This window comes from Cajanus cajan, chromosome 7, assembly GCF_000230855.2.
Source record: "Cajanus cajan strain Asha chromosome 7, NIPB_CcT2T_4, whole genome shotgun sequence".
NCBI lineage: Eukaryota > Viridiplantae > Streptophyta > Magnoliopsida > Fabales > Fabaceae > Cajanus > Cajanus cajan.
In genome coordinates, this window is record NC_138523.1 from 60,901,871 (window position 1) to 60,925,465 (window position 23,595).

General features: G+C 33.7%; 4 protein-coding genes across 8 annotated transcripts; 2 read left to right on the forward strand and 2 right to left on the reverse strand.

Annotated features, from left to right (window-relative positions):
* Positions 1-3,391: 3,391 nt before the first annotated feature.
* On the reverse strand, positions 3,392-8,076 carry LOC109789091 (selenoprotein O). The gene is made up of 8 exons (XM_020347957.3): positions 7,791-8,076; positions 7,604-7,713; positions 7,302-7,358; positions 6,922-7,221; positions 6,219-6,466; positions 5,087-5,393; positions 4,720-4,993; positions 3,392-3,870 (listed from the first exon to the last, which is right to left on the reverse strand). Exons 1-8 carry the CDS (start codon positions 8,034-8,036, stop codon positions 3,616-3,618), a joined length of 1,797 nt encoding a protein of 598 aa, XP_020203546.1. The 5' UTR covers positions 8,037-8,076; the 3' UTR covers positions 3,392-3,615.
* Positions 8,077-9,007: 931 nt separating this feature from the next.
* On the forward strand, positions 9,008-13,888 carry EML3 (Emsy N Terminus (ENT)/ plant Tudor-like domains-containing protein). Of its 5 annotated transcripts, none has more exons than XM_083060406.1 (10): positions 9,008-9,281; positions 10,735-10,934; positions 11,024-11,133; positions 11,238-11,475; positions 11,601-11,789; positions 11,871-11,939; positions 12,686-12,931; positions 13,036-13,104; positions 13,194-13,257; positions 13,550-13,888. In XM_083060406.1, exons 1-10 carry the CDS (start codon positions 9,254-9,256, stop codon positions 13,615-13,617), a joined length of 1,281 nt encoding a protein of 426 aa, XP_082916532.1. In that variant the 5' UTR covers positions 9,008-9,253; the 3' UTR covers positions 13,618-13,888. The 5 variants fall into 5 exon arrangements, with proteins under 5 accessions (XP_082916532.1, XP_082916530.1, XP_082916531.1 ...); XM_083060404.1 differs by having other exon boundaries at positions 9,008-9,278; positions 10,729-10,934; XM_083060405.1 differs by having other exon boundaries at positions 9,009-9,281; positions 10,729-10,934; positions 13,546-13,888.
* Positions 13,889-14,030: 142 nt separating this feature from the next.
* Positions 14,031-15,191, reverse strand: LOC109789119 (alpha/beta-Hydrolases superfamily protein). Its single transcript, XM_020348003.3, has 2 exons — positions 14,734-15,191; positions 14,031-14,402 (listed from the first exon to the last, which is right to left on the reverse strand). Exons 1-2 carry the CDS (start codon positions 15,089-15,091, stop codon positions 14,080-14,082), a joined length of 681 nt encoding a protein of 226 aa, XP_020203592.1. The 5' UTR covers positions 15,092-15,191; the 3' UTR covers positions 14,031-14,079.
* A 5,746-nt stretch (positions 15,192-20,937) lies between these two features.
* Positions 20,938-22,995, forward strand: LOC109795378 (cytochrome P450 76A1). Its single transcript, XM_020354854.3, has 2 exons — positions 20,938-22,070; positions 22,152-22,995. Exons 1-2 carry the CDS (start codon positions 21,174-21,176, stop codon positions 22,782-22,784), a joined length of 1,530 nt encoding a protein of 509 aa, XP_020210443.1. The 5' UTR covers positions 20,938-21,173; the 3' UTR covers positions 22,785-22,995.
* The last annotated feature ends 600 nt before the right edge of the window (positions 22,996-23,595 follow it).

The following is a 23,595-nucleotide window of genomic DNA, read 5'->3' on the forward strand; positions in this document are numbered from 1 at the left end:
TTAGAAATTTACTTGAATGAAGTAGAAAGGCAATTAGACAAAAAAGTGAAAGTTGTAAGATTTGATAGAGGTGGTGAGTATTATGGAAGATATAATGAAACTGGGCAACACCCAAGTCCATTTGCTAAACTTCTTCAGAAACGTGGCATTTGTGCTCAATATACAATGTCAGGTACACCACAACAAAATGGTGTATCAGAAAGGCGTAATAGAACATTAATGGATCTGGTTAGGAGTATGTTAAGTAATTCAACTTTACCCATATATTTGTGGATGTATGCCTTGAAAACTGTCATGTATTAGTTAAATAGGGTTCCTAGTAAGGCAGTTTCAAAGACACCTTTTGAACTGTGGATTGGTAGGACACCTAGAAATTGGATGCAAGAACAATCAGTGGATATTTCATTGGTTATCCAGAAAAATTAAAGGGGTATATGTTTTATTGTCCTAATCATAATATGAGAATTGTTGAAACTGGAAATGCAAGGTTCATTGAAATTGTGAAGTTAGTGGGAGTACAATTCCACAGAAAGTGGAAGTCAAAGAAGTTAGAATGCAAGTTCCTTTGACTTATGCCTCTGGCAATAAAGTAAATGTTCCTCTAACTGTTGAGTCAAACAACAATGAAGAAGAGCAACACAATAATGAACACATGATTCATAATGAACCTATTGTAGAACAACCACAAGAAATAGCATTAAGAAGGTCACAAAGAGAAAAAAGACCAGCTATTTCGAATGACTATATGGTATATCTACATGAGTTAGAAAATGACTCAAGTATTAATGAGAATGATCCAGTTTTGTTTTCACAAGCTGTAAGTTGTGATAATTCTGAAAAGTGGTTAAATGCCATGAAAGAAGAATTAAAATCCATGGAACAAAATGATGTTTGGGACCTTGTAGAATTGCCAGAAGGTTGCAAGAGAGTTGGTTGTAAGTGGGTCTTTAAGATTAAACGTGACTCTGATGGCAACCTTGAAAGGTACAAGGCTAGACTTGTTGCTAAGGGTTTTACTAAAAAAATATGGCATTGATTATAAAGAGACTTTTTCACCCGTCTCACGAAAAGATTCTTTTAGAATTATCATGGAATTAGTAGCTTATTATGACTTGGAACTACATCAAATGGATGTGAAAACTGCCTTTTAAATGGAAATTTGGAGGAGAATGTTTACATGGACCAACTAATGTGGTTCTCGGTTGAAGGAAGGAACACATGGTGTGCAAATTAAAGAAATCAATATATGGACTTAAGCAAGCTTCCCGCCAATGGTATTTAAAGTTTAATGATACCATTGTTTCCTTTGGATTTAAAGAAAACATTGTTGATCAATGCATATATTTGAAGGCCAGTGGGAGTAAAGTTATATTTTTAATTCTATATGTTAATGACATCTTGCTTGCAACTAACGATCTTGGTCTTCTTCATGAGACTAAAAAGTTTCTCTCTAGTAACTTTGAAATGAAAGATATGGGCGAGGCAAGCTATGTGATAGGAATAGAAATATTCCGAGATAGATCACAATGACTGTTAGGCTTGTCTCAGAAAGCATATATCAATAAAGTACTAGAGAGATTCAGGATGGAAAAGTGCTCAGCATCGCCCGTTCCAATTCAGAAAGGAGATAAGTTTAGTCTCACTCAATGTCCTAAAAATGACTTAGAACGAAAACAAATGGAAGCAATTCCGTATGCATCAGTTGTTGGGAGTATCATGTATGCTCAGATTTGTACTCGACCAGATATAAGTTTTGCAGCTGAAATGTTAGGAAGATACCAAAGTAATCCGGGAATGAAACATTAGAAAGCTGCAAAGAAAGTTTTGATATACTTATAGGGAACAAAGTGTTACATGCTTACATATAGGAGGTCTAATCACCTTAAGGTGATTGGATATTCAAATTTTGATTTTGCTTGATGTGTGGATTCAAAAAAAAAAAAATCCACTATTGACTATGTATTTCTTTTAGCTGGAGGAGCAATATCATGGAAAAGTGTAAAACAAACAATTTTTTGCTTCATCGATTATGGAAGCTGAATTTGTAGCATGTTTTGAGGCTACAATTCAGACTAATTGGTTGCAGAACTTTATTTCAGGGCTTGGAATTGTCGACAGTATTGCCAAGCCGCTGAAAATGTAATTTGATAATTCTGCAGCAATATTTTTTAAGAATGACAAGTACTCTAAGGGTGCTAAGCATATGAAATTAAAGTACTTTGTCGTGAAGAAAAAAGTTCAAAAACAAAGAATGTTAATAAAACATATTAGCACAAACCTTATGATAGTTGACCCTTTAACAAAGGGATTACTGCCCAAAACATTTATTGAGCATGTTAAAAATATGGGCATTATTGTTACTAATGATTATTAAGTATTATGTTTATTTAATATTAAGTGATTGACATTTTGAGCTCATTAATGATATGTTTCTGAGTACCTGTTTTCTATGGTTTTATGCATATTTGTGTTAGAGTAATGTAAACAGGTGTTATCTTGAATAAAGATATAAAGTTGGACCAAGTATGTGCTCCTTATTAATGATCATATTAAGAAGAAGACTTGTTTTTAGTACATGGAAGGGACTATGTCGATTAAACTGATGTACAACCGCCATGACTCAAATTAGTTCATATTTTTAAATATGAAATTATGATGAACCCAATGTATAAAATGATTTAGCCATTTTAATGCGCATTATGTTGATTTAATTATTTATTTATTAGTCCGTTGTTAGAAATGTCACATGAGTCAAGTGGGAGAATGTAAGATAATTATGTCTCATGTGAAAAATATGTAATATATAAAGGGACTAATAAATAATTAAATAATTAAAGACTGAATCATAAATGGGTTTAATGGAGCATTTATGATAATAATTTTTATTTGATGGAAATAACAATCTTTAGGGATTATAAATATCCACTAATGTGAGACAAGGTCCACACCCCTGACACAAAGTATTCTCTCAAACCCTAGCCATCACGAAAGATAGAGAGAGTAGAAAAGAAAAGTCAAAGGGAGTGAAATCTTAGTTCTCTTCTCGAAGATCAAAGCACTCTAAGGATCAAAGGAGTTTTCTACTATGGAGAAAAGTACACACTTTCTTATTATTATGTGAGCATCATGAATTTCAAAGATCCTTTAATTTTCTATAAAATAATGATGTACTAGAAAATTTATAAAACTTACATATATATTTTGTTTTATATTTTTATTTTAGGTAAGTTAACCGTATAACCTATCAAACCGTAATGGGTTGAACTGGATTCGCCTTTTTGTTACTCACTTTGACAGCTTTACCAAGTATAAAATGGAAACTGTTAATCACCTTATTTGGAATCTGATTTCATGTGAAATAATACTTGGGAACGGTGTATTGGAAATAATGTGAGAGAAGAAAAACCAATGTACTTGATGTGAAATAATACTCGGGAACGGTCTATTGGATATAATGTGAGAAAAAAATAAAAGTCAATAAACCGTAAAGCAGCCAAAAAAACTGTAAAAGACTAAATATACAATACAAGCACACTATTTTTTGCTCTTAATTCCTAGTTTTTGTATTTTAATTTTTTTTTAATTCTTTTGACCTATATCTGGTATCTGGGGTACTCACGAAGAACAAGAAAGCATGCATACCCCTGGTCTATATGCCCAAGCTGGGGGCAAGCGAGCATATTTTTCCATTCCTGGTTGCTCATCAAATGGATGCTCCACTAATTTCAGCAACCTCCGGACTTCTTCAAAATCACCTATTTCTGCTGCATCAATTGCAGTCTGGCAGAGATAGTTCCTCAGTATATATTTTGGATTCACCAAATCCATCGATGTTTTCCTCTGTTCGTCAGAAATACCACTGCTAGAGAGCTGCATTAACCAAAGGAATCATGTTAGATGACAAAAGCACAAGACATCTTAGCTATAATTGATTTAACCATGCTCAAATTATTACCGCAGCTTATGGCATAACACAAGTTCAAAATCTTATGAAACCAGCAATTTCCCCATAGTTTAGATAAGAAGAAAAAGTTCAGTTAATATTTATCGAATGGCAGTGATTAGTCCCAAATCCCAATTAAAATCAAATTTTAAGGAGGTATCCAAATCTCAAGACACTGCTTTGAGAGCCCAAAAATATGCAAAGCCATCAACTAGTATAACTGAGTACTTGTTCATCTTCTTTAATCTGAATGAAAAAGTTTGCAATAATTGTATGCGTCTTTCTCGCAAACTGGTGGTTAAATAAAGATATATGAACCACAAATTTCACCAGTATTGATCCAACATTCTGTCACTTGAAACTTTTAAATGAGCCAAGGAAATTAAGTGATGTAAAAATCAATTTATGTGATGTTGGTGGAACAAACTAGAATTTTTGGGCATGGGGAAAGAAATCAAAGAATAAATGGGGATGACTTTGCACATGGATGATAACCTATATACAGCATAAAGAAGCATAAAAAAAATGTTCCAGATGTTCATCATAAATACACAACAAACAATATGTTTCAAGAATAAATCAGGATGACTTTGCACATGGATGAAAATTGACAGTTTCAAGAATGGCAAAGGACATCCCGAGAAAAGTCATGCATATACAAGCTCCAGAGATAGAGAGAAGAAAGGTCACTATCAATGCTTCATAACCAGTCTACATGTATTTTTTTACTACAAGTGGATAACTTAATCAAAAGAAAATACATGAAACAACTGTACCTCGTGTATATAGGTTTTCAACCAACTGGTCCATGCTTCCTTACGCTCTTTACCAATGTCTAACAGTACTGACTTTAGTGGGACTAAGAGCTCATCATCCGGAATACTTGTGTCTGCTTTAACATTTGAAAGCATACGAAAGAAGTTTGTGTAATCAACTTTGTCAACAGCCATATTGCCAAGAAGTTTATTGATCAGCTGCTTATTATACTTAGGGAGGCCAAGCTTTTTGGTCATTATAACCTGATAATCATCCATAAATCTGGTTCCATATCTGAAAGAAACCAACCATGAGGTGAAACATTTAAAGGCAATTCACACCTATTTTCTCCTTTAAGGTTAAATATATCAGAAGTGTTACTACTACCTTTCCATAGCATAGTTAGCCTCTTTTTCATTTATTAAATCAGCAGCTTGTAGTGTTGTGGTGAACTGTGCAACATTCCACAAACCAATGTCTGGCTGGTTTGCAAAACAGTATCTTCGACCTGGAAGATCTGTGGTATTTGGGGTAAATTTAGGATCAAAAGCATCCAAAAATCCAAATGGGCCATAATCTATTGTAAGACCCAAAATGCTCATGTTATCTGTGTTCAGCACACCATGAGTGAAACCAACCCCCTGCCATCTGGCAATCAAGGAAGCAGTACGCTCGGCAATCTCCACCACCCATGCTAACATAAAACACCATTAAGAAGAAGGAGTAGATAGTCAAGATTAAAAGTCCGACTTTTTTTAACATTTGATATGACAATACAATGAAGACAGCAGTATAATCCAGGAGACACGAGCTTAACTACTTAAAGATCTAAAAATTTCAATAGTTTCGATGTTGGCCAGATCGTAACATTCATAGCCTTACAATTTGGAATTCTTATGTTTGTGGTCTGGCAGAGTTAACTTACTTAAAGATTTAAAAATTTCAACAGTTTCGATGTTGGCCAGACCGTAAAATTCATAGCCTTACAATTTGGAATTCTTATGTTTGTGGTTCTCGAAGTCAGGAACTAACATTCTCTATGGAAGAGATTTAGCCCATGTTTGGTAACAACTTTTTTTCAGGAAAGTAATCTCTTTTTTTTTTTTTTCAAAAGCTCTCAAGAAATTGGGCAGAAGAGAAAAAGCAATATTTATCCAAAATAAGCTAAATCAATGACACACTTAGTCTAGTGAATTTGTCCTTGATTGGTCTGTTATTTGGGCTATTGCTTATGTTTGTAGCAGTTGGTTTATTTAACCTTGGCCTAAAGCTCACAATAACCTGGTTCCCAAGTTTAACTAGTCACATAAAGTATTGTATTTAGTTTACAGAGATAATAATGATGAGGATATTAGGCTGACTGATATTTAAGCTGAATGACCAAATAACCAATCAAAAGTGCTAATTCAGTTCAAACTTCAGTCTGAATAACCATCTGTAACTGTTATTTGCTACTTCAAAATAAATCTTATGGTAAAAAAGTCACTACCACTATTTCTCCAAAGTTATTTTATTTTACCTGCATACTTGTTTGAAGTAAGATCTACAACAGAGTGATCTTCATCGCCAGTGCAGAAAGATAAGCTCTCGCTCTTACTCATATTCTCAATATGAGGAAAGTGGTGCTTGATAGCATAGTCTGCCAAAACACGAACAAGGCCTAGGTCCTTATCACCTCTGGCGGCATGTATTTGGTATGACCCAAAACGCAGAAAAGATTGGGCAACTCTGCAAACAATTGCGCCAGGTTCTTCCTTTGGATTTCCACTGCATGTGTGATATTAACAACATATTCATGTAATTAATTTTTAATATGTACAAAATACACAATCATAAAACCAAGGTTTTGATCTCCAATTCCAGTTATTCATCAAATAAAATTAAAATGAAACCTTTAGTTCTCTCTCTCTCTTTCTCTTGTGTGAACATAGCTAAGTTCTATTACAGTGCATGAAATACGACACTAAAATTTCATGACTCATACCAAAAATGCCAAGATACAGAATTTTTTTTTCATAACATGTATGTTATATATAGGAGAAAAAGGATTCATTTAGACATTCATTCTTTGAAGCTCACAGCATTTGTATTATAAGAACTTTGCAGAGGCTGGAATTTTAAATAAAACACGAGCTAGAGACATTTTAACAATAGTATAAACTGATACACAGAATTTTTTTTAAAAAAATAAAATAAAATTAACGACAGTTCAGCTAGCATACTCATAAAACATGTCTCGAGTGACCAGCTTCCCGGTGGTCACAAGACAAAGTGCACGAGTCGTTGGTATTCCCAGGTGGTGCATTGCTTCACTGCAAAGGAACTCCCTGACGCTGCTGCGCAGCACCGCAAGGCCATCCGCAAAGCGACTATAAGGAGTCCTCCCTGCTCCTTTAAGTTGCAGCTCCCACCTTTCAGACTTTGAATTAAGTATCTCCCCCAGCGTAATTGCCCTACCATCCCCCAACTGCCCAGCCCACGTGCCAAATTGATGCCCTCCATAGCACTGAGCATAAGGCAACCTGTACACCAGATCATCAATCACTTAGCACCATTTCCCATCCCAAAAACAATAACCCACAGACATATGTACACCACTTACGCTCCAACTAGAGGCGATGCACCAGAGAAGATAAGGGGAAAATCCGGCCTCTCAAATCTGAAACCCAAAACCAAGAACTGTTAGTAATAGCACATGATCTTGTGTCCAAGAAAAATGGAGACAGAAATATAAGATAATAATCCACATAATAACAATCAGAAATTAGAACTTAAAGCCCAGATATGCATGTGTTTGTGAACATATGTGGCCTCCCCATATCATCTAATATAGAGTAAATTTTCAAGATTAAGCTAAAGAGTCCTTTAGGATGTTATTAAAGTGAAGAAGGAAAAAAGACTGACTCTTTGTGGTCCAAATCGAGGATGTGGGCAACTGGTTGAGAGCAGGCGACAAGCTGAGGATTGTCCACTTGAGCAGAAGGCGAGAGTTTGGAGTAACAAGCATGCAGCACCTGAAATTGAAATGGGAGAAGATGAGGAAAAAGGAAGGTGGAAATGGAAGCGGTGGAGATTAGGTAACCTAAGGGACCTGGCGGGGAATGGAATCGGTGCGGGGATCGGAGGGCAATTGACGAACGAAGGAATGGTCCCAATTGAGATCTTGGAGAGTGCGGTTGTGAGCGGTGAGGTTGTGGTTCCTGAGGCGTTGGGTGACGGAGTCGAGGTCCATGGAGCGGCATGCAATCCGAGGGCAGAAATGGTAATTCCTTGGGAGAGAGAGTTTGAGTGATTTTGGAGAGAAATGGGTCAGGCTGAGCACCAACCCTCCTCCCATCTTTTATCACTTCTGATTTCGGGTCAACCCTTTTCAATTCATTCACACTTCCTTATTCTCTTCTCCACCACATGCCACGTATACCATCTCTACACTTTACATTTAATACCACAAAAACACTTCTTCTTTTATTCGTTACAAACAGATATAACATAACAAATTCAATTTCTTTCCCAAATTGAATTTGTTCTTCTTTATGTTTTATCTCAACCTGTATTCCTCTTACTCAAATTTAACAATATGACTAAAATTAACAATATGACTAAAATTAACAATTGGCCCCAAAATTCTTGATTATATAATATATATTAGATAAATCATCACAACTATCACTATTATTGTTAAAGTTTAGTACATGAGTCGGTCTACTCTATGAAGACTCAATTTACATGTACTCATGAATAAGGAAGTTATGTCAAGTTGACCCATAAAATAAATTGGTCTTTATAATAAATGGTGCACACTAGCTTACTATTAGTTGTTGGTTAGATTGCAAACTTGAAAAAATAACTAATGATTGGTGGTGATGATTAAAATCATGTAAAAAAAGTAAGAAAGAATATCTTACCAACATTTATCTATTTCTAATAATAATGTAATATATTTAAGATTTAAATACAATAAATAATGTGATATAGTAGTATTTTTTAAAAAACATAATTAATGATGTGAGAGAATACGAAAAATAAAGTAACGTTGCACAAATAAATTTGTTGTATGGTATTACTATCATTAATCATTCACATTGAGACATTAATTATTAAATGATGAAGCTAAAATAGTGAGTTAATTATTTATGCACTATTAGTATAATTTTTTTATATACTAATAACTAATTATATTTTTTAATAATATCATATTAATTATTTATTTAATAAAATAAAATAATTTAAAAAATATGATTAGTTATTGATATAAAAAAATTTATATTGGACAATCTATGATGATTAACTCTAAAATAATTATCATGGTCCTAAATTGTTCTAAAAAAAAACCTGGCAGGAACATTTTGAAAAATTGTAAACATCATCGCTTCACATTGCTTGGCTGAAGAAAGGAAGACATTGATCGCGTTGTGTTGGCCTCGAAGCTTTGAATTCAAATCTTCCTTCAGCTTCTGCCTCCGTATTTGGATGCGTATCGTCCCCAATTCTTAACAGCAGTGAGGAGCTCGCGTGCTTCAACAAGTTGATTGATTTTGACGCTTGGGGACCGCAATGGAATTTGATCTCTCCGATAGCAGTGGTGGGTCATTTCCAAAAAAAAAAAAACATTTTTTTTTCTCTGGGGTTTTACTTTTTCTGCTGAGTGTGTTGTGTTGTGTCTTTTCTAGGTGGTCTCCAGGACCCTAGCCTTTCTGGGCTGTGTTTTTGTTTATGATGGATTGTTTTTTACTTTATCTTGTTTATTTAATCTCTTACATTAATTGAGCTAGAGTCAATTTTCATAATGACATCGAACTGAAATAGCACTTTTGTTATTCTTATTCCTGAAGAAACCATTTGGCTGTTGCTGCTATTGTTGTAAGTAGAAACTTTGTTGCCTGAAACTGCAACTTTGTTAAGCTTTCCATTTGAAATGTTGACTCAATGTTGAGAATAGTTGCAGCTGTTTTGTGATGTTGGAGAAGTTGTTTGAATAGATAATTGCTAGAATGAGTTTGGACCTTAATTTGGGATAAGTTAACATCTAATTAGGAATTGCTTTGATAAATACTGTTGATTCTTCACCGGTTCTTATTGTAACTCATGCCACTCTGTCTGACATTATACACAAACACATATCACACATAAAGAGGTTCACTTAGTTTTATTTGGTCAATAACATTATGCAGGTACTAAACAAGTGACTTGAAAAACTTCATTTTACCCCTCCTTTTTGCTAGTCCTGATTTTCGTCTTATGCATGGGTTGTCGGGTTGAGGTCTTGACTCTTGACTTGAAAGATTTTAAGTTTGATGCCATTTATGTATATCCTAAATCCCAGAAATGAACACCATTATTAGCTGATATAGTGTTCTTATTACTTTTAACTCCAAATATAGGAGCAGTTAACAGTGTTTCAAAGAAACGGTTCTAACAGTGAGCAAGGTAGGAAAATAAAAAGAACAAAAAGCATGTACTATCTGTATTTTGTTATCATGACCTGTCATCCTGAATCCGAAACCAGACCATGTCATTGATAATGAACAATTGTTGTGAAATCAGTGTGAAAAGAATAGAGTATGGGACCGAAAAGTGAAAACTCGTGACATACATCATGTTTGATTTATACCTGAAATGAACATGATTTCAAATAGTTTAGCATCTGAAGCAGGGGGAATACCATAAAAAAGTAAAATAAGATAAGCACAACTACCGGCTCCCCAGGACCAAAATCACACAAAGCAGTCATCGCAAATTGGCAGCAATTTTTTTTTCCCTATAAAATATCTATTTTTTCCTTTATAATTATTGTTATCCAACATAAGATATCTATCACATAGGCATAATTCTTGTGCACAATGTTGAGTACAGTTAAACTGTCCTAAATTTTCCGTGATAAAGCTAAATCTCTTAATGATATGAGTATACATTTCACATGTGGAAATGATTATTGTAGGTATTATTTTTTCTTGTTCCACTTGTACTTTGGTTTTTGTATTCAAAAGATTGCTTGCATTATCAATTTCTATAATCTGAAACAACCACAGGAACAGATGATGATCTTCCTCCTTCCCGTCAAAATAGATTTCAACGATCAGATCATGCTGCTGGAAGTGGAAGATCTGCAGTTGTTGGCTCTAGTCCATTGCCTAGGATGCAGAATGACATGGAAACACAAATTCATAACATTGAACAAGAAGCATACACCTCTGTCCTGCGGGCTTTTAAAGCTCAATCTGATGCAATCACTTGGGTACCTTTGCCTCAATTCATTGGTTCATCTTGCTAAAAAGTATGTTGGATAGGACTGACAATGCATTTTTTTGTTCTTGTTTGCTATAGGAAAAAGAAAGTTTAATTACAGAGCTTAGGAAGGAGCTAAGAGTATCAGATGAAGAACACAGAGAACTTCTATCAAGAGTCAATGCTGAAGACATCATCCGCAGGATAAGGTCATATATTTTGTCATATTCTACTGAGAAGTTTCTGTATACCATTGAGCAAACTGTGGTTTGTTCTGCATTTCAATGAGGGGTGTAACCAATTGTGCTGTTAGGGAGTGGAGAAAGGGAAATGGGCTCCAACCTGGCACAGTAAATACTGCACAGCAAGTTCATGATCGCAATACCAGCCCTACCATTTCGGCATCTCGTAAGAAACAAAAGACGTCACAATCTGTGGCTTCATTATCCTTGGGTGCCCCATCTCCAGCGGTTCATCCATCTATGCAACCATCATCATCTGCATTGAAGCATGGACCTCCATCAGGAACAAAGACCAAAAAGCCAAAATCAGTAAGCCTTTTGGTTTTGGAATATCAAGTAAACAAAATACTGTTACACATCCTCTATGGTCATTGTTTCCTGTTCTCAAATAAAAAAGATAATTGATTTGTGCATCCTCAATGAAGTCCACACAGTTCCCTTGTGCAGGACATATTAGCCGAAGCCAGGTCACTAATCAAGGGGATTCTTCAGGTGCCTTTGCTGCAGATGGTCCTGCTGAAGCAGCTTCTTATGATCCTTGGATTGGAAGGAAAGTCTGGACACGGTGGCCTGCAGACAACCACTTTTATGAAGCTGTTATAACTGATTATAATGCTGCTGAGGTGTGTTTACAGTATAATACACTAAAATAAGTTGAGGAAAACATGGACTTCTCCTAATATTGTTATTTAAATATTTTGTAGGGACGACATGCTTTGGTCTATGATATGAATTCAGCAAATGAAACATGGGAGTGGGTCAATCTTAAAGAGGTAAAATTCTTGCAATGTTAATATTCTTCAGTCCACCACAATTACATACGATCTAGTTTTAGCTTTGTTCTTTCTTTTCCTTAAAAGCAATATTTTTCTCGTGATAAGCATAGCCAGAACTTTGTGTTTTCATATGTCTTAAATTTTCCATGGTGACCATGTGTCTCATATTTTGAATCTCATACCTTGAAATGTGTATGCAGTATCTCAAGAATTTGATAAAATAAACATGGTATTTCTGCCCAAAATTAAAATCTAGTTTGTTTTAGTGGTTGAAGGGATTGGCATATAGTCAATGTCGTTGGCTATCTTGGACCAGCATTTGCATTGGTGATTTCCTTTCTAAGTATCTGTAATTGACACAAACAAATGAAATTTCAAGCATGTGGGATGATTCTTTTTTAAAAACAAAAATCAGGCCACATCTCTACTCCAAAAATACGTAGTTACATGGTCAAGTTTTAGTTCACTTTAATTGGGATGCTAAGCATGATGGTGTAACTGTCAACATATTATGATGCATCTTTTGCCTAGCTTCCTGAGGCCTGCTAACTTGACAATATTGCATCATTGGTAGTATAATAAAATCATTATACTTTTACAGATTTCTTCTTTAGTGTTTCTATCTGTCATAATTTACCATATTAATAGCAAAGCAATGTAAATAAGCTTGTTCTCCGCATTTATTGCTAACTATCAACTCAATAAGTGATGAAATCCTAGTTACTATCTATTTGATGTGGTAGATATCTCCAAAAGATATTCGTTGGGAGGGTGAAGATCCTGGAATACCTCGTAAAGGTGGCCAGCCTGGTCTAGGTAGAGGATTGAAGAAGTCTATGTCTCGTGGTGGTGTAGTTACTGGTGCTGGAAGAGGTAGGGGAATGACAAAGGTTCAGCCTAAGAAAGAGTTCACTTCTTCACAAAATGGAAGCAGGAAGAAACCTACAGATGATATTGAGATACTTCATACAGATACACTTATCAAGGAGGTATAAGCATATGCAACAGAAATTTCCAAAATTTGTGCTCGTTAGATTTGGCTACTTTTCTTTGGTTCCTTAGTATATTACCTGACGGAATAGAACCAAAACAGGTTGAAAAGGTTTTTAGTGCCAGTCATCCTGATCCCATGGAAATGGAGAAAGCAAAGAAAATGCTAAGAGTGAGCATCAACCATTTTCTGACTTCCTAGCTTTATTTTTATTTTTCTTTTATTTCAGCAATAATGATGTCTCTCCCTCTGAAATGCAGGAACATGAACAGGCTCTTGTCAATGCCATTGCCAGGCTCGGAGATGTGTCTGAGGGTGAAAGTGGTAATAACTAAGTAGCTAGAAATTTGTTCTTGTATAACTAATTGAAAATTTCTCCAAATTCTGTTGTATTGCTAGTAGGCCAGCAACTGTGGGTGGCAATTTTTTTTTTTTTTTTTTATGAACATTTTCCCCACTATAGTGGTCTAGTATAAAGTCAAGGCTGTGAATAAAACATGTATTCTCTTATTGACTAACTTGATTTTTTACCCAACTCAAGTAGTTTTATTTTAGATTATTGATTACGAGACTCTTTCATCTTTTATGTTCCTTCAACTCTCTTGCTTTAAGCCAGATGCAGAACCTCCCTTTCCACATGGGCAATCAATGGATCAGGAAAAACGCCGGAATAAACACCAGTAAAATCCAGGTTGTGTTAGTATTCAAGGGTTCAATTGGTGCTAAGTTACCAAGAAAAACCAGTGCTCCATTTGAGCATCCGCAAGAAGTTGGCAACAAAACATTACTATTGTAAGATGCTATGTTTATTATTGTAATATTGTGGGTTTCCTTTTTGTTTTAATCTATTATGAGTAGTGCAGCGGGTAGGACTGGCTTCAATCATTCTAGAGGAACATCAAATATGTAACATGGAAATTATAAATAATGAAAAACATGGTTCTTATGCTTGTAATCCCCCGTGTCTCTCCCATTATCCAATAAACAGAAATGCTTATGCTGTCGGTAACTGATTTAATTCATTTAACGGGTGGCATAGGGGACACAAATCAACAGTGCAATCCACAGATTCAACAAGTCAGATTATGTACACAAACTAACCCCAATAGTAGAATCAATTCACACTCAGTGATAAATTATTTGTCTTTACAGTGATGCAATAAACTTAATGATGAGATCCACCATCTGAACATCATAACCAGGCCCTTCCATTTGGAAATGGCCCACCCCATCGATTAGATGTGTTTCAACACGTCCTGCGGCAGAATTAAGCTTGTTTCGTAGCTGCTTTACACTGGTGAATCCATCTTGTGTTCCCATGATGAAGAGTTTTGGTTTCGGGGACTGTAGGATGGCTTTGTGGTGCCGTCCAAAAAGGATCGAAGCAGTCATTCCGAATGGATAACCAATGCTTACATAGCCAATGACTTGTTCAATCTGATCAACAGCAGACCCTGCTATAGGGGCACCTGAAATGAAACAAATATATGGCACTGTTGAACTTGTTCTCAAATATTTGTACATGAAACACTTAAAAGACAACTTTTTTTTTCTTTTGTTTTCGTTGTTTACTAAACAGACCCTAACATTTGGACACTCAAAAAGGGAAACAAGTTGATCTGCAAATGGGTCTACATCTAAATCAGGATAGAAAGGATATACTTGTTTTTTTCAAGTCCTTTGCATAATTTGATTTGGGTAACCTAAAAAAAGTGTCTTTTAGATGTTGAGAGTGAAATTTAAAGGAATGGTAAGTGTGAGATTTGTTGGTAGAGTAGATCTAAGAGATGGAAATGATACCTGCGGAAGAACCAACCAAGAGAATCCTAGGAAGGGAGAGAGAGTGGGAGAGCCAGTTGGAGACAGCAACGACATCCTTAACTTCAGCGAAGCCGGTGAGAGAAGCTCTGCCGGTGGACCTGCCAACGCCTCTCATGTCGAAGGTGACGGCGGTGTAACCGTTCTGAGCCAATAACGAAGCGAGTCCTTTGAGGAGACCTTGGGAGCCACCCAAAATGGAATATGGGTGCACAAGAACGATCCCCAAGTTCCCATCTTTGGCCTCAACTCCTGCTCCTGGCTTGAACACCCTCGTACGGAGCTTCACTCCGTCGCTACCTTCCACGGTGAAGGACTCCAGTCTGTAGTTCTCTGACATCACAGCGTCATGAAAGATGAGAAATGAGAAGCCTTTCAATCACTCTTGTTAATCAATGCTTGCTTCCTTCACTCTAAACTCTAAACTCTAAACTCTAACCTAACCTACTTCAAATTTAATTTAGGATTATTTATTTCACTAGCATATAAAAAATACACTTTATTCTTCATATATTTCAAAACAAAATAAAATAAATTAAATTAATGCTAAAAAATAATTTATGGTTAGTAATTGATTTCTATATATTAGTATAAATATATTTATTTTCTCTCTCTTTCATTTACCCAAATAACTAAATAAGTGAATAAAATTGGCTTCCTTTTAACTTCTATTTGTTCAGACATATTTTTTCGTTCAATTTTCCTTTTATCATTTAACTTCTACCATTTGTATTTCATTTTATTTATTTATTTTCTTTCTATTTTATTCTCCATAGCATAGGCCGATCTTATTTTCAGCACCTGTTACTCTTCAACCCCAACCCTCTTTAAACTTTTTTTTCTTCTTCATGTCGTCAATTTAATAAAACTTAGTTTGCGTTATGTAATTATATACGTTGAAAACTAATTTAGTCAAAGATAAATTTATTAAAAAAATATTAAGTGGTGCAGAGAATAAAAAAGGTAGTACAAATAGCATGACTTAATGCATGTAGGGAAAGCAATTTTTTTTCTTCAGGAAAACACTTTGTTTGTAGGCTAGACAATGGTTTGGGTCAATCCTCACCGATTGGGCTGAAAGGTACATGTGCTGATAAAACGAAACTTATGCTCACAATTTTTAATGAATCATGATATATATACCTCTTTTTTTTTTTTCTTTTTTCTTTTTTTCTTTTTTAATAAGTACATCTACTTTTTATTTTTTTTAAAAATATTTTTAATTTTACACTCCTAATATTTAATTTAACACTCTTAAACTTGGATCATAAAGTAGCAACAATGAAATGCACTTTCAAATTTTACCTAAAAAAGTTTAAAATTAATTTATCTAATGAAATATAACAAATATAATATATATCTTGTTTGTTGCGTATGGTTTTGTTTAACGAAAATTAATAGTAGAAATTATTTTTGAAATATTATAAAAAGTAAGAAAATAAACAATTAAAAAATTATAAAAACAAAATTTATATTTAAGTATTTTTTAATTATTAAATGTGGTGTAAAAAGAATTGTTTGAAACTTAAATAAGGTTAGTTATTTCTAGTCGTTACCCTAATTTTTATGTTTCATTACTCTTTAATAACCATGTTAATTTTCATTGGAAAATTGGATTGATTGACCTATAGTAAGGTCTTTGCTTCCAAAATCTATAAGATTCAAACCTAAAAAACTTTTCTTAAGAAGATCGAATCTTGTACTACCAAGAACAACAACTTATTAATTATGATTCATTATTCTCAAATAATATATAATAAATTTAAACTAAAATAATAATTTAAATTTTTTATAACATAATAACATGTCGTGCATGAGACTGGTCACCACACTGGTTACAATTAATTTTCCGAAGCACACTTTTAATTATGGCAAGGTAACATTAACTTTTATAGTATTTTGTTTCCTCAATTTTCTGCTAACTTAATTACTCATGTATTAAACCAAATACTTTTAAAAGCTTTCTAATCAATACTCAATTCCTTTATTAATTACCTAATTTTTTAAATTAAAAGTTTCAAATATTTTACTCTATATATTTTATTTTATTATCTCGCCTTTTTTGAGTCATTGTATTATTGGTGAAAAATATTCGGATCACTGTCAGTGAAGTCTCATTTCTCAACGTTTTTCCCATCTAAAAATTTTCAGTAATCAGACATGAAATGTTGCTTAAAAATTATGAGTCCATCTCCACATAGCAATAATAAGCATTTTTTCTTTACAAGTGGGTTTTATTTTATAGAATTAAATTAGATTTTATAATGATATTGTAATAAAGACAAATGTGTCTGCATTGTGAATTCCTTTATCATCTGCATAATACAATTGATATTAATATGTTATGATTTATAGATTAATATGGTCCCCTAACTAAGTGTGATAAGTGCGGTCCCTGCATGACATTGGTTCAATTGATAATGACATTCAATGTTTGATTTTTCGTTTTACATGATCATATGTCATTGGTTTCATAATTGATTTTGGGATAATTCTAAACAAAAGAATGTTAAAACCAAAAGCCAAGAATTATTGGGTTAACACTTAATTTATAATATTGTTGATCAAATCCTTAGTAATCCGGTGATATAGACTGTTTGTTCCGTAAGAAAAACAACACTCAGAAAGAAACACTTTAGAATAAGAAACTAGTTTGAATGTGGTATGTATGGAGCATATTGATGCAACTAGATTTTAAAGGTATTAAATCCGATTACACGTTATTCAATGCCTCAATCAAGTCTACAATTTTATTTTCAGCTGCTTATGGCAATTAATTAACGTACACCCACCAAAGTTGTTGCATTTGCATTAAATAAACCCTAACCCCCTAATTGCTGGCCACCTTCCCTGCTCCCCTACAATAACCAAAACACATCATAATTATATATTTCTAATAAAATTGATATTATACTCATTATTATAAACGTGTTTTTATATGATTATTGTTATATAAAAATAAATTTAAGATCCTACCGAAGATATTAATATTACATATATTCTATCAATGTTAAGAAGACAAGATATAAATAATTAAAAAAAGATTTGTTTACTCAAAGAGTAAGTTTAAACTTATTTCGTCTAATAACTCATGTTTTACATCAAATTTCAAATATCTAATCGTTAAATTTAAAGTTCGTAATACAAAGATCAAGTTTATAATTTTTAAAAAAATTGAAGATTATTTTATACTTCATTTTATTAATTCAAATCAACGTATAAAATAATTTTATAACTATCTGTCAATTTGAATTAATGAAACGAAATCTCAAATGATTTTTAAATTTTTTAAAAATTTATAGACTTGATCTATGTATTAAAACTTTAAATTTAATGGTTAGATCTTGAAATTTGACGTATAACATGAGTTATTGAGCAAAATAAGTCTAAATAAACTTATTCTTGAAGTAAATGGATCCCTCATCAAATAATTATATTAGTCTTCATGAAAATATATTATAAAATGTATTGGTAACTTATATCTTTGATTTAGAATTTATGTACGATCTTCACAGATTCAACTCATGATTCTAAATTACTAAGTGATATTTTGATAAAAAAGAATATATTTAAAGTGTTCTAAGGTAATTTTTTTTCAAAATGATAAATATGTTTTCTTCTATTTTTAATTTTATTAATTATATATATATTTATTGATGGGGTTATTTTTATGGTATTTGTCTGAGAGAATATTTTATGAGTTATTTTTATAAGGTTATTACACAAACATACTCCACAATGATGAGATATTGTCCGCTTTGGGCCTTAGCCCTCACGGTTTTGCTTTTGGTCATCACCCAAAAGGCCTCTCAATCATTGAAGCATGTTTGTATTATATAAGTTATTATTATTTGTCATATTTTATCTATGTGGGACTTGTTTGTATCCCAACAATCCTCCTATCAAACAAAGAGATTATAGGGTTATTGGTTGTCACCGAATCCAACCTGCGGCTGTGATACCACTGATGGGGTTATTTTTTATGGTATTTGTCTGAGAGGATATTTTATGAGTTATTTTTATAAGGTTATTACTCAAACATACTCCACAATGATGAGATATTGTCCGCTTTGGGACTTAGCCCTCACGGTTTTACTTTTGGTCATCACCCAAAAGGCCTCTCAATCATTGAAGTATGTTTGTATTATATAAGTTGTTATTTGTTGTATTATTTTATCGATGTGGGACTTGTTTGTATCTCAACATATATATATATATATATGCATTTAGATAAATATTTTATATTGAATTATGGATTTCTTAATCGACACTAATTCGCTGTTCCATTTCAAAGTTCGTAAAATGATTTATATATAAGATTTTACAAGTCATGGTAATAACTTTTAAAATGAAAATGAATTATTCAATTTTCGTTATGTGGTCTTAAGAAACATGATAAAAAAATGTGTATTTATAAATCATATTTCACAATTTGTAAGTCAACATTTCTATTTCTATTCGAGACAGAGCTTGTATTAAAGAAATTAAATATTTTTAAAATAGTGAAATTAAATTGAACATTTAAAATAATTGAATTTGGTCATTTAATTTTCAAATGATGTTTAATTTTACCCTTCCATTAGACTTCATTAACACCATTAATATATTAATTTAGACGAAAGGATAACATTTAACATGTTTAAAAAATCAGAGGACCAAATTGATCCATTTAAAAATAGTAAGACAAATTAAATCTTAAAAATAAAAAGAGTAAACAAAAGTATAATTTAGCTTTAAATAAATGAAAAATGAATACATATGGTAGAACTTGGTTCAAACTCGACTCAACTTAATAATTTTTTTGTTTGATTTGAATTTAATATGAACCTTTCTTTTTGTTCAAATTTAACTTAACTCAAGCTTTCAAACTTTATTTAGCTTATGAATTCAAATTGCATGAATCAAGAGTCAAAATTATAAATTTTATACATTTTAAAATTTTAATTTATTAATCGATTTTAAATAAAATAATCATTTGTTTTTTTAAAAAAAATAAAACAAAACTTATTTTATTAACTTTATAAGGCAACAAAATATGACAAAACAAATATAATTATAGTCAAATTTTACATAAATAAAAACTTTCACGAAGCATAGAACAATAGCAAACACATTTTATAATGATAAAAGTGAACACCTCTTCTCACACACACCTTTAATCAATTCATAAATGAGACCAGTTCAACTATATACAAGTCAAATTTAATATTTGTTTATCAAATTTAATTTTTAATTTAAGTCGAATTCATTTAATTCATAAACTAAATTCATCGATTTAAAACATCAAATTAAGTTTGAAATTGTTTACGAGTAAAATACAAATGCACGTACAAGGCTCTACATTATTTTTCGATAATATAATCATAAAAAAAAGTAGACGTTCTAATACAGTTCGATGTTTCGCATGCGATAGATGTGAGTTTACAATACAAAAATGTTTTTTAGACACGTATTATTTTATGCAATATTTAGAGCATGATTAGTAACACACTTAAGAAATTTATAAGCTTTTTTTATTAACATATAAATTAATTTGATCAAAAATAATTTTATTTGGTACATATGAGAGTTTATTTTAAGTGTTTATAACTTATTTTTTAAAACTAATTGAAATAACTTATAGTTTATATAGTACTCCTAGTTTCTTCTCTCTCTCTCTCTTTTAAATTCTATTTCTTTATTTATTTTCATTAATTTACTTTTTTTTTTTTAATTTTTAAATCATTTTACCTATGTGATTTTTTTACTCTATCATCAAAAAAATATGTTATTTTATATTAATCAAATAACTTATCAATTAATCTTATTAAACACTTTTAATTCAATCATTAATTAATGTTTTCAAAATTTCAAACTCCTAACTTAAACTTATAAACACACTAATTTCACCCAACATATATAAGTATGATACATTATATCTTATGATAGGAAAAAGAGGAATAAAGAAAAATGAAGAAAAATTGAGATGGATCATCTTTGGCTTCTCATCCTCTCTATTTATCTCTAATTTTCCCTACCCTCTACGTTACTTTTTCACATTTTCTTCAAATTTTATTTTACGTTAATATATCCAGGAGAGGCAACACTACATGAAACGGTTCCAATTTAAAAAAAGAGAGGTGTTTTGATAGAATGTTAAAAAGAAAGGTACATGTTTAAATATCATTACTCTACATGACTGCATTTTAGAAAATGAATATGGTTTTTACCTGAAGCCAAACTTGATGGTTAGATCCCAAATCCGGCAGATAGATATTCTGAGGAAGCAAAATGACAGTCAGTTAAATATTAAATAATTTATCTATTGGATACCAATAATGTGGGTGTGTTTGTTAGTATAGCACAAAGCAACTATATAGAGAGCACATGAAGCATTACGTTTTACATTACAAGTGAAACAAGAAAGACAATAAAGTAGTGTGATGGAATACGAGGTGGTGGGTTTATGGGTGTTAGCCATGTTGGTGTGGATGGGGTGGGCAATGGTTATGGAACGTAGGCAGCATCATGGTCTGCTTCCACCAGGACCAAGATGTTGGCCAGTGGTTGGCAACATTTTCCAACTAGGCTGGTCACCCCACGAGTCCTTCACAAAACTGGCTCACAGACACGGTCCAATCATGACCCTCTGGCTAGGTTCCATGTGCACGGTGGTTGTCTCATCCAGCCACGTGGCTCGTGACATGTTCAAGAAGCATGACGTGGTTCTTGCTGGGAGGAAGATTTATGAGGCCATGAAAGGTGACCAAGGCAGTGAGGGCTCCCTCGTTACTTCTCAATACAACTCTCACTGGCGCATGCTAAAGCGCTTGTGCACCACTGAGTTCTTTGTCACCAGTCGCTTAGACGCCATGCGGGGTGTACGTGCCAGATGCATACACCGCATGATGCACTTGATGGAAGAAGCTAGTGAATCTGGCACCACTGCTGTTGATGTTGGTAGATTCTTTTTCTTCATGGCTTTTAACCTTATTGGGAACCTCATATTCTCCAAGGACTTGTTGGACTCCGAAACGGAGAGAGGGGATACATTTTATTACCATGCAGTTAAGGTTATGGAGTATGCTGGGAAGCCTAATGTGGCAGATTTCTTGCCAATTCTAAAGTGGCTTGATCCTCAGGGTATAAGGAGGAAGACACAATTCCATGTTAACAAAGCCTTTGATATAGCAGGGTTGTTCATCAAAGAGAGGATGGAAAGTGGTTGCAGTGGATCAAAGGAAAGCAAAGACTACTTGGATGTCCTATTGAACTTTCGTGGGGATGGTGTCACCGAGCCCTGTACCTTTTCTTCAAGAACTATTAACGTTGTTGTCTTTGTAAGTCCACCGCTTCATATAATTAAACATTTGGTTTGGTAGCGTGGTAATGAGTAGATTAATTAAAATATTTGGTTATAGGAAATGTTCACTGCAGGGACAGACACCACAACTAGCACAATGGAATGGGCGATGGCAGAGCTTCTGCACAACCCAAGAGTGCTAAGGAAAGTGCAGATGGAGTTAAGGAGCAAAATAGGGCTAGATAGGAATATGGAAGAAAAGGACATAGAGAATCTTCCCTACCTCCAAGCAGTGATAAAGGAGACACTGAGACTTCACCCACCCCTTCCTTTTCTGGTTCCTCACATGGCCATGGACTCTTGCAACATGCTTGGCTACAATATTCCCAAAGAGTCCCAAATTTTAGTGAATGTTTGGGCAATTGGGAGGGACTCCAAAGTGTGGGATGCTCCCTTGTTGTTCTGGCCTGAAAGGTTTCTGGAGCCAAACACGGTGGATTACAAGGGACGACATTTTGAGTTTATTCCCTTTGGTTCGGGTCGAAGAATGTGCCCAGCCATGCCACTTGCCTCTCGTGTACTTCCCCTGGCACTAGGCTCCCTCTTGCACTCTTTTGATTGGATTTTGCCCGATGGCCTTAAACCAGAGGAGATGGACATGACAGAGGGAATGGGAATAACGCTAAGAAAAGCCCTTCCTTTGAAAGCCATACCAGTGCGTTACAGAGGACCTCTTGTTGCAAATGAGTAAAACTGTAATGGCATCAAAGCGTTCGCCATAAGTTAAAACCAAAAAAAATAATGTTTAAATTATCTATCGCCTTCAAAGACTAGTATAGTTATCATGCACAATGTTATGTCAGAATTGAAGTCACAAAGAACATGGTTTGAGTGGCGTTCTAATATCGCCGATCAGATGTATTCAATGTAAGATATCTATATATATGATGATGCACCGACTAGACGTTTCTTTCATCATGAACACCAGCTAACAGGTCTCCTTGGTCGTGTTCTGGCTCAAAAGCTTTGAAAGACATCTTACCTGAGGATATCCTTGTTACAATACCAAAAAATGTTTGGATGAAGAACGATATACCAGAAAAATTCATACTGTTGGAGTGTTTGCTGTTTCTGTTAATATAATGTAGCCCTTCTAGGTGCTGTTCAGCTCGCTATTCTTATCCTGCTAAATTCCGGGAAAAAAAATGGCAAAAACAAATGCCATACTATTCAAACACAAAACGAATAGTAAGGAAGTTAGGGAGATTTGATTGTCGTATCAAACAAGCAATAAGTGAGTGCCGCAAATTTTACCCACAGAAATCGAAGTACTAATCATGGTTGTCAAACTCGCGAGTCAACTCGTAGACTCGTACGAGTTTACGATTCCAGGGCAGCAAAACGAGTTGACTCGTTAACAGACTCGTTTTTGGGTAGACTCGGGTAGACTCGGTCAGAATCGCGAGTCTGAGCCCGAGTCCACGAGTCTGGTTACGTTTTTTTTTTACTCCTAAATGGCCCAAAACGACGTCGTTTTTGCCTAGGGTTAGTTAGTGAGAATA

Bases quoted from the DNA above. Each gene is read 5' to 3' on its own strand.
- LOC109789091 (XM_020347957.3), bottom strand. From the start codon at position 8,036: ATGGGAGGAGGGTTGGTGCTCAGCCTGACCCATTTCTCTCCAAAATCA. The intron at 4,994-5,086 runs GTAGTAGTAACA...GGTTTCTTTCAG, and splicing joins GCTAACTATGCTATGGAAAG to ATATGGAACCAGATTTATGG. The intron at 3,871-4,719 runs GTACAGTTGTTT...TGGTTAATGCAG, and splicing joins TGAAAACCTATATACACGAG to CTCTCTAGCAGTGGTATTTC.
- EML3 (XM_083060403.1), top strand. From the start codon at position 9,254: ATGGAATTTGATCTCTCCGATAGCAGTG. The intron at 11,476-11,600 runs GTAAGCCTTTTG...AAGTCCACACAG, and splicing joins AGACCAAAAAGCCAAAATCA to TTCCCTTGTGCAGGACATAT. The intron at 13,105-13,193 runs GTGAGCATCAAC...TCTGAAATGCAG, and splicing joins AAGCAAAGAAAATGCTAAGA to GAACATGAACAGGCTCTTGT.
- LOC109789119 (XM_020348003.3), bottom strand. From the start codon at position 15,091: ATGTCAGAGAACTACAGACTGGAGTCCTTCACCGTGGAAGGTAGCGAC. The intron at 14,403-14,733 runs GTATCATTTCCA...GTTTCATTTCAG, and splicing joins CTTGGTTGGTTCTTCCGCAG to GTGCCCCTATAGCAGGGTCT.
- LOC109795378 (XM_020354854.3), top strand. From the start codon at position 21,174: ATGGAATACGAGGTGGTGGGTTTATGGGTGTTAGCCATGTTGGTGTGG. The intron at 22,071-22,151 runs GTAAGTCCACCG...ATTTGGTTATAG, and splicing joins CTATTAACGTTGTTGTCTTT to GAAATGTTCACTGCAGGGAC.